General features: G+C 38.7%; 2 protein-coding genes across 11 annotated transcripts in view; one reads left to right on the top strand and one right to left on the bottom strand.

The window, feature by feature from the left end:
* CMSS1 (cms1 ribosomal small subunit homolog) overlaps positions 1-16,250 on the bottom strand; it is a 361,500-nt gene that overhangs the window by 51,942 nt on the left and 293,308 nt on the right. Inside the window, exon 2 of one of the 10 annotated variants that reach the window (XM_063806049.1) lies at positions 11,652-11,715. The exons of the other annotated variants lie outside the window; for them this stretch is intronic. Within the exon in view, the coding sequence (XP_063662119.1) occupies positions 11,652-11,661 (10 nt within the window). The 5' untranslated portion in view covers positions 11,662-11,715. The remainder of the gene's footprint in view (positions 1-11,651; positions 11,716-16,250) is intronic. 10 annotated transcript variants of the gene reach the window in all.
* The window catches only part of FILIP1L (filamin A interacting protein 1 like), a 287,583-nt gene continuing 283,481 nt past the window's right edge, over positions 12,149-16,250 (top strand). Inside the window, exon 1 of the mRNA XM_009445997.5 lies at positions 12,149-12,592. The gene's annotated coding sequence lies outside the window, so the exon portion shown is untranslated. The remainder of the gene's footprint in view (positions 12,593-16,250) is intronic.

Genomic DNA, 16,250 nt, shown 5'->3' with positions numbered 1-16,250 from the left:
GTGGGAGTGAATATGAAAGAAAAATAAGAATTGGACCTGAAATTAGTCCAAGACTTATGATAAAGATATAATGGCCTATACATTTGCTACTGATGGGGCACAAATTTGATTCTACGTTTGTAGGAACCCATGTGAAAAAGGAAACCTGGTCACTATTCATAGTATGCATAAGCTAAAATGACAATGACAAAACAATCAATTACTCAAGAGAAGTACAACTATTTTAGGTTCCTAATAATTACAACTTGGCATAATGCACAGTAGCTTCCTTTGATTATTAAACAAAACTAGGCCTTCAAAGATGATTTTGGTTTTCAACTGTCTTTTCAGTATACAAGATAATTCATCATGTGAATTTTAAAAAAACATGAAAAGCATACCATCTCTCTGAACTCATGTAGCAAATTCCATTACGAAAGTCAAAGCAGGTGAGACCCCAGTGAGCCCACTAGCTGTAGGAACAGTTCTAGGACTCAGGGATATGGGTAGAGTGACAATTTCCACATGTACTACAGGGGAAGAGACAAAGCCACTCACTGTGGCATAGGAATACATAGATCATCATACAGACGTTATATCTTATTTTGTAAATTTTTTTTAACTTGGTGGCAAATATTAACATGACCCTTTATACCACAAGTTCCTTATAATGGCTGTTTTTAATATAGAAAAGCATTATTCCAGAGCACCATTTTCTCTGTTGTACATCTTGCTGCATTCATGCCCTAGGGCTAGAGTTTATTTACACTGGCTAGTTTATACCTTCCTCACTCAACCCTCCAGTTTCCCTTACTTTTATGCCAAAAAAAGGACACAGAGTTTTTCCTTTTTGTAATTTACATATGTAGAAAATATGTCCAAGTCAGGATGCCCCTTTCATCCACAGGAAGAGTCTGGGGCCACCTGACTCATCAACAGGACAAATCCAGAAATAGAAAATGCAATCTAGCTAAAAGTGAGAGACAAGTGGAAACTTTTAAGCCAGCACACAGCTAAGGTGTTATGTCATATGAAATTAATTCTCTGAGGTCAGCGATTAGAGTTAGGTTACAGTGCAATCATAATTCTGCCTGCTAATTACTTGACCCGTTACAACATTTATTTCACTGAGAGATGCTCAGCTGTAACTTCCAAGGGTGGGCTTGGGATAGATGGAAGGAAGCAGACAGCCAGAGAAACAGCAACTCCTTCCTTTTGCAAACAGATGTGTCTCCTAGGCCCCTAACTAAAATGATTATTTCCTGCTTTTCTAAGTGAGGGATCAGATGTGTCTCGCTCTTCCCTTTCCAGCAAAACGAAGCACCTGAGATCACAGAGCTCTTCAGTGAAGTGCAAAAGATGACTGAAGAAATTGAGTTATGTTCCGTTATGAGAAGCACTAGAGTAACATGATAACAAAACCACCCTCCCTAGGGGAAAGAGGAGGAAGCCAGGGAATAAATGGTGTGGCTAGAATGGTGCATTTATATATTTCTTTCACTTCCGAAGACTGACCTCTCCCAATAAAGAGATATGGAGCGGCACTAAGAAGAAATGGCAATTGCCGAATGGAGATATTGGAATAATGCAAGTACTGTGAACAGGGGCAGCTCTAAAATACAGAGAATAAACAGCCCTTACTCAAAGGGAAGCGTCAAGCAGTGCCTGAGGGATTGTGCAGGAATGGCTGGTGGGGATGAGGTACAGACTGAAAACAGGGGGATCTGAGAGTTAGTACCTGACATGTGAACGCATATACATCTCATCAATTTATAAACCATTGACATCAATAATAAAGAGCAGCAGCAGCAGCTGCTGCTGCTACTAGACAGCATATAGTGCCAGGTCCTGTCCCCAGAGCCTTGTGTTTACTACCTCGCTGAGGAGTGCTGTCCCCTGCTTTCTCACACGGGTCCAGGTGGCCTTTTGCCATCTGGGGATGTATTTCCTCCTCTAGGATGTCCTTGATGTTCAAGCAAGGCTATTGGTGCTGGGTGGTGAGGACTGCGAGGACAGGGAGGGAACCAGGACCTACCCTGTGACTGGTTTGCTGCAGGCTCCTAATCACATGAGGCTGCTGAGAAGGTCAGGGTCACCAGCTGTGACCTGGGGGCCAATGGAAAGGCCTGTACTCCTCAGCCTCTTGCTTTCTCTCATCATTCTCATTTCTGCCCCTAAATCTACTCACTGTGAAAGAAAAGAAGGGAAACACTGATGCCTGTAGCTGAAGTGTGCAGTTGAATGGTCAGAAACTAGACTTCTCACATGTAATTGAATCATCATAGTGCTGGTGACAGCATTCCTATTCCAACTTCCAATTTTCAAGTTATTGTTGGGGTTGAAATATCTCTCACCTCAGAATTTTTATTTTGGAAAATCTCCAAAGCACACTTTTAGCCACAACTGAGTAACTGAAACAGGAAAAAAAAAATAGGAATGTTTTCAGCCACATTAAACTCTAACCAGATGCTCTTAAAAAACTTTTTGTATGTATACAGCACCTTTTATTCTAGCGGAGAGTCATGTTTTTCAGCTCTGAACTGTATCTGTCATAGACTGAAAATAGTAATACTTTAAGAGCCATGGTAACCACCTGACAAATATATCCTCTCCACATAGGAGGTAAAGAGGATCCCAGTGCTATCTCTAATTCTCCCTCTCTACCCAGACCACTAGAAATCCAAGTGAAGTTAATGTAATGAATATTTATTGAATACCTTATTTGTACCGGGAACAAAGGTGAAGAACACTGGGAAGTTGGCATGAATTTAATCAACCTGCAAAGTGAAAATGAAAGCAGATCTAGGACATTGTACAAAGCGTTAGGGCTGGGACCTACCTTACTGGACCACCTGAAAGACAGCATTTCTGACACCTTTTCTTCTGTTAATCATCAGGCAGAGAGAAACGCTTTTGGCCTTTAGAGGAAGAGCCGTGTGAAGGAAAATTAATGATAGGCTGCCTACAGTCCATGAATTCCCAGGTCATTTTCCTTGGGTCTACCCAGCGCACGGCCTGGGAGTATCCTGTTCAGGCAGTATTTGGACCCCCAGCAACCACTTCGACCCTTCCATTCTCCAAACGAGAGCCAAAAAGATCTTTCCAAAAGGTAAATAGGATCATGTAAACTTCCAGGTTAAAACATCGCAGCAGTCTGCTTTTATACTTAAAATAACACTCATACTCCCTAGCACCACCCCCAGGGCTCCCCTAACTGGGACCCTAATTCCTCCTTCAATCCCACTGCCTCCTCTTTGGCTCACAATACCCCAGCCATGCTGACCTCCAGGAGTGCCTAGAACATGGAAACTCCTTTCTTGCCCTGGAGCCTTCACACCTATTGTTCTCAGAACTGAACGCTTCCTCCTCTAGCTCCTTCACATCACTCCCATCTCAGGTTAAATGGCCTCTTCAGAGAGAGGTCTCCTCTGACATCTGAGGTTCGCTCACTCCCCCAGTTCTCTGTCATGATTTTCTCTTCCTTTCTATTACAGCACTATCACAAGATGTACTTATCATCTGATTTGTTACCTTGTTTTTATTTGATCCTTCCCATAGACTTTACATTCCAAGATAGGAGGGACCAATACCATCTGCTTTTTAAATATAATCTCCCCAGTATTCAAGATATGCCTGGACATAGTGGACATGTAATAAATAATTGTTGAATAGATGAATGAAATGAATATAATTGCAAATAATAAATTTTTTGTAAAGAAGGCCATCTTTATATTTTATGTTTTTACTACCATAAATACTATTGTACTACCATAAATCTGGATTACTATTAGAGGTTTTTCATGTATTCATTTTAACCAGGACCACCCTGACTGGACTTAAGAAGCTGAGAGAATGGAGAGCTGATGTATGGCTGCAATTAGAAAGTTTCAAAACTATTGCTTTAAAACACCAGGTTTGGCACACAATGCATTTTGAATAAGGGGGAGAGGGGTTAGTCCTTCTAATTTAAAGCTATTTGCGGTTGAGAGCAGAGTTCCTATTATGTATGTGGCATGGTGTTCCTTAACTGAAGAAAAATGACAAAGAACCTTAACATGAAGCACCAGAACACTAAGAATGAATAGCACAATGTATTCCTGGGGAGCTATTGTGAAGCTGGCCTAAGAAGGAATACCCTTGTCACTTTGCCATGTGGCTCCGGCCTAGGCTGCCAAATCATGGAGTTGTTGGAAACTAAGAAGTACCCTGGGTGCCAGTCTTGTTTTTCCAACCATGCCCAGTGGCTAAAATGGAAGATCTTGAGTCTTCACACTGTGTCCTGTCTGGTTCTTCAGCCAGCAAAACCAAATTTTGTAGGTTACCAGGAGCCCACCCACACCGGAAAGGGGGGTCTAGAATTGTCTTACTGCCTAGGGATGCTCTCTGGAAGCCCTGCAGTGGGTTCTGGGTACTTGTACACAGCATGAACAGCAGTCTTTCTCCAATCACCTCCTGATTCGCTCAGGGTATAGGCCCAAACTTTTCCCTTGGTTTCCTCCATGCATTTAATTTCTCTGTTAGGACTATAGCTCTGCTCAGCACCTAGTTTATTTGCATGGGGTTCTGCTTCCTTGCATAATTCTTATCTTTCCATGTCTCTTGCTACTCGTTCCTTATCTGCTGCTTGGGATCAGGCCCCAACCCAAGGAGCACACCTGGAATTGTGCCGCAGCCTTCTGCCGAGATTCTCCTTGCAGTGTTGAAATACCTCACTTGTAACATATGCTACTGGTTCTGCTGCTGGGAGCAGCCTCACCTATTTCTAGCCCCTCCGTGAGGCCAGCCTCTGAGGTCCCAGCATCCTTCATCAACAAACATGTATTGAGGTGACACCAGGGGCCCCCTCAGAGCACCAGGATAAATTTGCTTGAGATGGGAGTGTAAATTAGTTCAACCATTGTGGAAGACAGTGTGGTGATTCCTCAAGGATCTAGAACTAGAAATACCATTTGGCCCAGTAATCCCATTACCGGGCATATACCCAAAGGATTATAAATCATTCTATGATAAAGACATATGCACATGTATGTTTATTGTGGCAGTATTCACAATAGCATCACATGTACATGTATGTTTATTGTGGCACTGTTCACAATAGCAAAGACTTGGAACCAACCGAAATGTCCATCAATGATAGACTGGATTAAGAAAATGTGGCAAATATACACCATGGAATACTATGCAGCCATAAAAAAGGATGAGTTCATGTCCTTTGCAGGGACATGAATGAAGCTGGAAACCATCATTCTCAGCAAACTATCACAAGATCAGAAAACCATCACCTCATGTTCTTACTCATAAGTGGGAGCTGAACAATGAAAACACATGGACACAGGGAGGGGAACATCACACATCGGGCCTGTAGGGGGGTGGGGGGCTAGGGGAGGGATAATATTAGGAGAAATACCTAATGTAGGTGATGGGTTGATGGGTGCAGCAAACCACCATGACACGTGTATACCTATGTAACAAAACAGAACGTTCTGCACACGTAGCCCAGAACTTAAAGAATTAAAAAAAAAGAGTTTGCTTGAATTCAGGGGTCACTTTGGAGAAGCTGTGACATAAGTGGTTTATCTAAGGCTTTATGTCAAATACAGGGCATGCAGTGGTACCAAAGTTAAAGCTGAGCCACACAATTTTCATGAGTACAAAGCTGGATGCCATAGCCCTGTCCTTGAGGCACGGGGCAGCTGCAAGGGCTGAAGCCATCCTGCGCTTTCCTGCCAGGGTGCCTGGGTTGACTCGGTGTCCTCTGCCTAGAATGCCCTCCTTCTTACTCTTTTCCTGCCAGAAACCTACTGCTCCTTGCCCAAGGTGTCCAGTTAAAATAGTTGCATCCCCACCCCCACCCCGTGAAGCCTCCCTGACCTCCACCTCAGGAAGACTTAGACAACAGGCTACTCAGCCCTACATCAGAACACCTAGCCTATTAAAATGAGAATCTCATACTGCCTCTCCTATTAGACTATGAGTTCCTGAGCGAGAGAGAGAGGACAACATTTTGTCTTTAAAGGACCAAGACCTAGCACAGTGCTAGGTGCCACGCCTAGCACGGTTGGTATAATACCTCTTTATAAGATGTGCAATTAATACAGAAAACAGGATTAGAATGAAATAACATTTTTAGACAGAAGGAAGGCTGAGAGGGGAGAAAGACTTCTAACTCGTGTATTTTCCTGTGCAAAAGGAACCTTTTAGCCAAGAAGACACTGGTCCAATTTGAGATGTTGCTAGAATTATCCCTTCCCTCTCTTTTACTCTACATTTCAGAGAACCAGTGCCTATTTGGAAAAGTAATATGGGCACACAAGGAAGAAAGCAATGCAGTGACATATATCAACAAGGCTACTGAACTATGTAGCTTTGCCAGATGATAGCTATGCCAGAGAAAAGCATTACATAATGACATCAAAATAGGACACTTGAGGAATGTCTTAGAGCTAAAACAGCTGTCACCTGGTATTTTGGCATTATTGAAGAACATGAAGAGATAGACCCTGGAAACTGGAGAGTACAGATTATTTGCAACAACAATTTTCAGAGGTCAAGAACATGTTTTCCTCATTTTTTAAAAAAGTTAACCTCTTATTATCATTTTCACTTGAGAAAATTATGATGCTCTAAAATGTCTAATACCTAAACACTGCCTATAGGTAGGCATCAAAGGCAGATACCAGTTCCTAAATAAACCTGTAAACTTGGAGATATTTGTCTATTTTGTAGATTATCCAGAACTTTCAATTTTACATATAAATAATCCCACTCTTAAGGAACATTAAGAACAGGATAATACATGAAATTCTAACTGTCAATTTTGCTGTTAGTCAAATGTCTGTTAGGACAAAAGTTTACAACCCTGGAATTGAAAAATGACTAATTGGTTTAATATGTGTAATTTTCTTATTTTTTTTACCTTCTAGCTCAGTGAGATGCTGTTCTGAAGTTGCTTTCCTCTGGGGCTGCTACTCTCATCCTTTGTTCATTTGGTTAAAGAGGTCAGATGCTTCATCCATTCAAAGATGCATCAATTCTATGATGTGTTGTGTATTGACTATGTGCCAGAGGCTGCAACTGCAAAGGTGGAAGGTGCACTCTGCACCCCAAGAACTTCCCATTAGTGGGGGAGAGACAAGTATGCTTGGCAATTGCAATAACATGGGATTGAGGGTAAAGTATGGTTAAACTCTGGGTGCCTTGGGAGCACTATGAGGGTTACATGATCCATCTGGGATACAGAGGTGACAGTGGGAAGGATGGGATTTGGGATGTGAGTCAAGAAAAAGTAGGCATGCCTGGGGGAAACTGATGTCCTGTGATCTAGCTCTGCTACAAGAATTCATTTTTCCTTTATAATTCATAGAAACAAAATAAATAGACAAATTAATTTATACCTCATATTTTCTAGAATTAGCAATATATATCTGTCAACACCTTGCAGACATGTGCAGTAATAATTGTAAAATCTAGCAAAAAGCACAGTATTAGGCTTTCCTGAATCATTTTAAAGTCATTAATTCACAGACTCACATAATGTTAGTACTAAAATAGAACTAAGACATCTTTTTCAGTGCAAAACCTTCACAGAAGAGGAAACCGAAGCTCAGGGAGTCAATAAAAAACGAAACAAAAAAACAACAACACGACCACCAAAAGATTAGGAATGTTTTTCTTGATATTTCCCTTCTTTATTTGGTTGCTTGGTCACCTGTCAGTGGGTGGGACTAAGACATCTTTAGAGAATGTGTTCTGTTTATGGACTCACAATTCTTTCAGTTATCTGTAGGACGATATCTACGAGTCAGCCCAATACATTCCCTCCTTTCCTCCCCATACAGATACCCATTTTTGGTAGATGCTGTGACAGAAAGGCCACAGGAAAGGGGAAGAGTTTCTGTCCTAGGGGTCAACTTTTGAAAGTTAACTGATGAACTAATATCAATTCCATGGACCCAAGGAAGCTTAAACTGAGATGGAATTTTAAGATAATTATATTGTAGGATCTACATAGGCTGAGACAATTATGTTAGTGCTTGAACAGAGGCCGCATGGATACTCTGCAACTGGAAAATGAACTATTAAGACAACAAATGGCTAGTGTTTCATAAAGTTAATTTCAAAAGTCTACGTCACTAATACAACTGTAAGTGAAAAGCTGTCCTGTAACTCTTTCAAAGCTGACTGATCAGGAGGTGAAAAGTCTAATGTAGGATCATTTAATATCTCAAAATCTCTTAAATAACTAATTTTCTGTATTAATAATACAATACTATAGCAATGCTATCTAATAGAGATATAATATAAGCCGTGTATGTTATGTTAAATTTTCTAGAAATAGTAAAACCAATTTTTAAAAATAATAGTAAATACACAGAACATATTACCATTTTAACCCTTTTCATGTGTGCAACTCAGTGAAATAAAGTACAACTACACTGGTATGCAACCATCACTACTCTCTATTTCCAGAATTTTCCCATCATCCCCAGATGAAATTCTATACCCATTAAACAATTCTCCCCATCATTCCTTCCCACCAGCTGTTGATAACCCTATTCTACTTTCTATTTCTATGAATTTGACAATTCTGGGTACCTTATATAAGTGGAATCATAACAGTATCTGTCCTTTTGTGCCTAATTTATTTCACTTAGCATGCCTTCATGGTTCATCCATATTGTAGGATGTATCAGAATTTCAATCTTCTTTAAGCCTGAGTAATACTCCATTGTATGTATATATATATGTGTGTGTGTGTATATGTATGTATATATATATATGTGTATATATATATGTGTATATATGTGTTTGTGTGTATATGTATGTATATGTATGTATATATATGTGTATATATATATATATGTGTATATATATATATACTGCAGTTTATCTATCCATTGATGGACATTTGGGTTGTTTCCACCTTTTGGCTATTGTGACGGTAAAAAAAAAAAGTGTATCTGTTTTACCCAATTTATCCAAAGTATTATCTTTCAACCTGTAATCAATATACACATTATTACTGAGATATTTTACATTAGTTGTTTTCTAATGTCTTTGAGATCTGCTGTGTATTTCATAATTACAGCATATCTCCATTTGAATTAGCCACACTTTATGCTCTTAATAAGCATACGTGGTTAGTAGTTAATGTACTGGATAGCACAATTCTATAGGAGAGTTTGCATTCAAGATTTTAAAAATCATGATTCCTTCTGGATGCCACCATGATGAATAATTCCACCTTATTTTTTTCTCATATAGCCCTAGTGTTTAGAGTTAGGCCTCGGAAGTCAGACTAAACTAAATGCAGATCCCAGTCTCTTACTAATTATCTCAGTGATGTTGGAAAGATTACTTAATCTTTCAAAACCTCAGTTCCGTTTTTTGTAAAGTTGGAAAAAAAGACTATTTCTCCCATAGGGTTTCTGTCTGAATTAAAATCAAATAACATAAATAAAGTGCTCAATGTACTTAATGTAGTGTTGCCAAAGTGTGACATAATAAATAGCAACTATAATAAAAATAATCCACTAGATTATAGGTTCACAAGGGCAAGGGCTACGTCTATCTTTCACAGTGTGCCTGACACATGGCAATTATTTATTTATGTGAATAAATAATTGAACTCTTCCCTCAGTCTTTATAAACTTTTGTTTCCATGACATCTTCACACCTTCACAGAGATTGCATGATGATTTCTAATACCTACCTTGCCATGAAGATACAGATACTTTATGGTATAGAAAGAACATGAAACTCTTATTCTCATCATTTCCTTCTTTTTTATTTAAAAAATTTTGACTACTTCCTTTCCTTTTCCTTGAGAAATCAGGGATGATGGGGCCAAAAAGACTAAGGGCCAAAGGGGCCCTTACCCACAGGGGCAATGAGCAAATACATAAGTATTCTGAGGATAACAGAAACCACCTTATCCTCACTGTTGGGGAAGGGAGTTACAAATATGGAAAGGGTTAAAAGCCAGATTATGTCTATGGTGTTAGATTGGAAATGCAGCTATCAGTGTGATCTCATAGTCTTTAATATAAATAGAGCAACAGATATAGGCGCACGTGTGTGTTTGTGTTTCCTAGCCTATTATCTGAAAGGGCCTGGAAGCAATGAGCTCAGGCAATCCCCAGATCTTGGTTTCTAAATACCATTTTCCATAATGGATGGAGGTCTTCTTGAAGATATGGCTAATTCCAGAGTTGGGCACAGAAAGTACAAGATGCTTATGGAACATCTTCTTGTGCCAGAAGGTAAGAAAGTACTCAGAAAAACATGAGGGCCACATCTGAGATCATTTGAGCATTAAAATAAATAATGATATTAGTGATTTATAACTCATTCAATAAAACAGCAATTTATGAGCTCATGTTGATATAAATAAACACAAAAATAAGTGAGGAGAAGGGAATGCTCTTCTTCACTCTAAGAAAGTTTATTTAAGAGCAATATGTTTACCTAGTCTCCAAGTATCTCCCCACAAAATATTTATTAACTGCAAAAGGAAAAACTATAATTTTACAGTGAGTAAATCTAACAGATACCACCTTAAGCAAGTGGGTTTGGTTACAAGACTAACTCCGTTTATGTGACTCCTGATATGATTAAGAAGAATACAGCATTGTTTCTGTAGTATTCCTGCCACAAAAATACACAATTTCAATCTCACAATGAGGAAACATCACACAAATCTAAACTGAGGAACATTCTACAAAATGTACTCTTCAAAAATGTGAAGGTCACATATAAAAAAGGAAGATTACAGAACTGTTCAAGATTGAAGGAATGTAGAGCAAGGCAACTAAATGCAACACATAATCGTGGACTAAAAAACCATTTTTTTTCTATAAAGGATATTATTGAGACATTTGGTGAAAAGTTGAATGGGATCTATGGATTAGAAAGTAAAGTTGATTTACTGAATTTAATTGTTATACTGTGGTTATGTAGAAGAGTATACTTACATTTTTAAGATAATCACACTAAAGTATATAAATTAATTCAGAAAAAAATATACACACACCAAAATAAACTCACGGGTGGAAAGGAGGATGAGAGAAAGAGACAGAGAGAGAGAGAGACAGAGAGAGAGAGAGAGAAAGAGAAAGAGAGGGAGAATACAACCAGTGGTAAAATGTTAAACATTGGAGAACCTTAGTGAAGAGCATATGGAAATTCTTTATTATTCCTGTATTTTTTCTATAAGTCTGAAATTATTTTGATGTTAAAAATTAAAAATAAAGAGCATGGGCTTTGGAGTAACTCAGATTCAATTTTGAATCCTCAGTCTTGTATCTATCATCTGTGAGATCCTAGGAAGTTATTAAATTATTCTGATCTTTGGTTTTCTCATTAGAGCACCAGGAGTAGGACTAATTTAAAGGGCTGCTGAGGATTAAATTAGATAATCCATGACTTGAGCACTGGGCAGGTGGTAGGCATGTCTGGTAAGTGATCTGATACATAATGGATGCTGAAATATATATTTGTTGAATAAATGAACAAACTCCTCCCTTCTATCCAACCCCTCAATCTGAACAAGTGATGCTACTTAAAGAAAATTAGATGCTTCAAATTTTAGCAATCCAAAGTATGAAGGTTTTCTTAACACTTGAATAATATAAAACAAAATGTCAAATAATAATAATAAATAATAAACATACCACCATGCATTCCGATGTTGCTCTAGAGTTTCCTCAGCACTTTGCCCTCGTGTCTCCTGTGACACTAAATGGAACAGGCAGGCATTCAAGTTTGAGTCCAACACAGCGTTAATAATAGCGAATGTTTACAGTGCCTTGGGTTATGGGTGTCAAAGAAGGGGTCATGCCCTTGTTACTTAAATCACAAACAAGGCTTACATCAGTTCATGGCTGCAGGGTACAAAATGAGGTGCAATTTAATGTCCATCTGGGCATCTGTTCCTAAGGTGCTAGCACTGCTGTCTGTGGTTCACAATATATCTGGGGTAGCAACACAGCAAAGAAAGGGACCCAGGTTGTGCTTGGGAAGTTTCTACTCTCAGCCAAGATGTGCACATGAATTTAAAATTACCTAAGAGGGTGTTTCAGAGTTGCTGGCCAAAGAGTGGTGTCTTCTAATCTGGAGAGCAGCTGCTGGGCACAGGCATGCAAACACACATACACAGACACACACACACACACACAGACGTGCTCACGGAGCCTGTGCCTGCCTCTACTTGTCTGCTCTGCGCAGATGGTTCCTGGCTTTTGGGTCACCTCATCCTGCAGCCCAGTCCAGTTAGAACCTTTCTTCCACAGAGACTGGCAAGCTGTGGGGTAAGAGTTTTGGTAAGGCTGCCTGTCTTCAGAGCATGAAGGACACTGCCCGGAGAGGGAAGAGGGCAATATTTAGTGTTTGGGCCTACTTGTTGTTGGGCTCCCCACTGCCTCTCCTTTGCAGAGCTATCACTGGCCCCTGGTTGCAAACTCTCGGTGGCTTTCAAGCCTACAAAACAAAAACTGAGAGGGTGTCCAAAAAGAGAAGAAGAAAACGTTGTTGTTGGTCCTGGATTCCACTGTTGGATTTTGGTGGGGATGAGAAGAAGGAATTACCAGGCGTGATCAACAAAGGTACCTGCACGGTAAGCTAAGTGTCCCCATCCTTGCTGAGAAGAGGCTTTGGGATGTTTCTGTGTTATTCACCAGCTAGGAGCGGCCAACACCACTCTCCAAAAGTAGGATCTTGTGAATATTATGCAAAGGAACGTAGTATGATTAAGAGCTTATGACAGATGATGACTTTTAGGCTAAAATGACTAAGAGTTGCTTGCAAAATAGAGGAACTATCCTGACAGTAGGTAAGTTTTACTAAAGTGATACACATGAAAGAAAACCAAAATGAAACTTTAAATTGTTATCCTGTTAAGAGTAAGATGAATAGTCAAAAATTAAAGAAAAAGTATGTTTGGATAAATGGCTTTCCTTCTTAATAGCTTGATTTTGTAAGCTGATGTGAATGATCAATATACAGTGTCAAAATCATCACAATGTGTTGAAAATGGAGAATTATACTGAATAGGTTAAATTGCAGAGGAGGAATTCTCTTTTCATGGAAAGATTAATGGAAGAAACTAACATTTTCAAATGGCAACTATATTGTATCTTTTTTCTTTTGTTTGTTTACCTTCTGTTGATGTTAAGATTTAATGAATGAGAGCCAGAGAACAGAAGCAGGTTTCTGAGATAAGGTTTTTGGCAAGTCTTGGGAGATACCTATCAAGAACTTGTTCTGTAACACCCCACAGAAGATGACTGGATATCCATGGGCACATCACATCTGGATATAAATGGGAAATGATGCTAGGCTGCTGCCAAATGATATCACAGAAAATTCTGCTCACTGTACTCCTCAATGAGAGGATTATTCAATGTTTAGGGTGGCTGCACAGTTTTGTATATAGGCGCTCCACTGAAGAGAGATATGTGTTCAGTTAAAATGGTTGTGACATATTCAGTTATTCTTTTTTCTTTCCATACCAATTAATGATTACATATCTTTCTTTATTCATTATCTGTTCACATCTCAGGAAGGAATAGAAGAGGTGCAACACATACACTGTTTAACTACACTACCATATTCCACGTGTGTATTAGATATGCATAAAGGAGAACATGGTGTAGTTAATACTAGAGAGAATGCATTGCAATTACAGCAATGTTCCTTTAGCTACAGTTAAACATGTTTTTCCTGTGATGACATTTTCTGATTTATCAATCTGCTATCTCCCAAAGCCAAATATTCCAAGTAAACATTTCTCTACATTTATCAGTTGACACTATTATGAAACTCTCATTATGCTTAATTAAAAATCAGCATAAATACTGTAAGAGCTGTTTGTTAATAAAAACTTCTAAAGGCAGCAATAATATTCATGGGCTCTTTCCACCTGGGTAATTAAGGTCTACTACTCTGATGAGAATTTTCTCAGTAATTTCCCAAAGCAATGTGGGGTTTGGATTCTTATACTAACCAATACAAAGATACTCTGTAAAAGTTCTGCAGCAAAGAAAAGCATTCATTATTTAAAGAGTGACAATTTATTTTTAGAGTTTACCTTCTATTAAAGTTCATGTGTAATTGTCTTTTTTGCTTAAGCTTTATTTAAGCAATAAATTAGCAATAAATTTAAGTAATAAATTTAGTCAAGACTTGGTCTTAGGTAGTGGCACTGGCACTGGAAATGAAGATATTTTATTGTGCCATTGAAATGATGGTGCCTTTAATAGAGTGCTATTGTAGGAGACTGCCATTGCAACTTGCCGAGAGTCAGGCAGGTCCAAGGATGCAAAAAACCTAAATGTAATGGGCTCTATCTTCTTTTCTTCTGATTACAGTCCATATTATTCTATGTTCTAACCTAAAGCAAAATTTTCATTACCAATGTAATACCCGCTTCACCTTTCTAATATGTTACATTAAAAAACATTTAAAGAAAAAGTGCTAGTAGCTTTTATTTTCCTTAGAGTAGAACTAGTGCCTACCAGCAATACACAGTAAGTTTGTTTAGTTATATTAGGGGAACACTTTTATAGTAATAGCTTAGTTTGTTTGCTCATTTGTTCATTCATTCATCAACTATTTTAGAATGCCTACTCTGTGCCAGGCCCCGTGCTGGTTATTGGGATTATAACAGTGAATGAGGCAAACATGGTCTCCAGATGCCCTGAGTGTAGGAATCTGCACAGAGAGTCTGATTACTAGTGATTTGAATCTGTGTATTGTGCATGTTGTTCAACATAGATATGGAGACAATTTTAGATACTATCTCAGCATCAAATAATTGAATTAGAAAACACATTTTAGTGCAAATACTTGAGCCTTCTTTGAGGGATGTTGACATTTTGGTGCAAGCTATAGATGTCAGACAAAAACCTTACATACTAATACCATCTGGTTCTTCAGAATTGGGTCAGACAGGAAGTCTAAGACAGAAGAAAATTTGTATTATAGCCTCTTAGAAGTCTAGGGTTCAAATCTGACAGTGGTTCAAGATTTTCTGTTTAATCTGACGGTCAATCACTGGAGCCTACACTGAAAGAGCAGCCCTACTGTACTTCTCATCTTGGTTGAGGAGACTTTTCATAATGGCATTAACAATGTCATTTATACCTACAAGGTGTTTTATATTGTGTATAAAACTCGCATATCAATTACGCACTTGACCCTATGTAGTAGGAAAGGCAGGTATTACCATTCCCTGTTCAGCAGATAGATAAACTAAGTTTTAGATATTTAAGGGACTAGCCCAGCTAATGTTTTCTCTAACACACAGCCTCATGGAGTAATCTCTTAAATAAAGTTCTAGAAAAATTCTGCATTTTCAACATGAGTACTCATAGCCCTGACCTATTGTTTGAAAGTGGTATTAGCAAACAGGAAAACATGCAGATAGAGGAAAGTTTCACTCCTCCCCCTACCATCCTCTTTCTGCCTCCATTGCCCTTCTAGGTCCTTACCCTAGAGTTCTTCCTTCTGGCCCTTGAAAATTCAGTTTAGTTGCTAAAAGAGATATAAGCTACTGCCTTTTTCTTCTTCTTTTTGGGTGGAATGATGAAGTAGAATATGGCGAACTGGGCTGTAAAGCTCTGAATTGACTCCTATTATTGTAATGAAATAAAAAATTATTCTGAGTAATAAGATTTTAAAAAGTTTGTGACTGTTTAGGACAGGAACAGTATAGTATATTAGTATATCCACCTACATGCAAAATGCAAATGGAATTTTACACTGCTGGTTAGTACCACCAGCCTAGCAACATAAAACATTGTCACATCAGATCAGACAATTTTCTACCCAGTCCAGATCCTGCTTCTGGTGCAAGCAGAAGTAGGCTGTTGTGAAGAAGCAGTTTATCACGGGTAAGAGGAAAAATTCACAAGAAAAAATACTCTATATGGAAAAATGGTAAGCACAGGTAATGGAGAGCTATACAGAGCTGAGCAGAGCAGTGAATGGAGAAGGTTTTTCTGATGGATTTTGAGAGTTAGGCCACATAGCTAGTATTGTCTATTATTAGCTATGACCAAGCAAATACACGACTTTATTTCTTTTTTTACATTCTTCCTGGAATTTCCTGTACATGTATTTAAAGTTTGTTGTAATTCCTTGGAGGCTTTTAGCTACTTTTTTCTCTATTTGTGGCTTGAAATGGATGACATGTATCTTCATGATGGATCCAGGGACAATCACTTGACTAGGAAATTGGAATGCAGGGGAGGATAGCAAATGGGATAAAGCTG

The sequence above is a fragment of the Pan troglodytes genome, chromosome 2 (assembly GCF_028858775.2).
Source record: "Pan troglodytes isolate AG18354 chromosome 2, NHGRI_mPanTro3-v2.0_pri, whole genome shotgun sequence".
In the NCBI taxonomy this organism is placed as follows: domain Eukaryota; kingdom Metazoa; phylum Chordata; class Mammalia; order Primates; family Hominidae; genus Pan; species Pan troglodytes.
The sequence above is the reverse complement of the archived record's forward strand: the minus strand, read 5'-3'. Positions and strand labels throughout refer to the sequence as shown.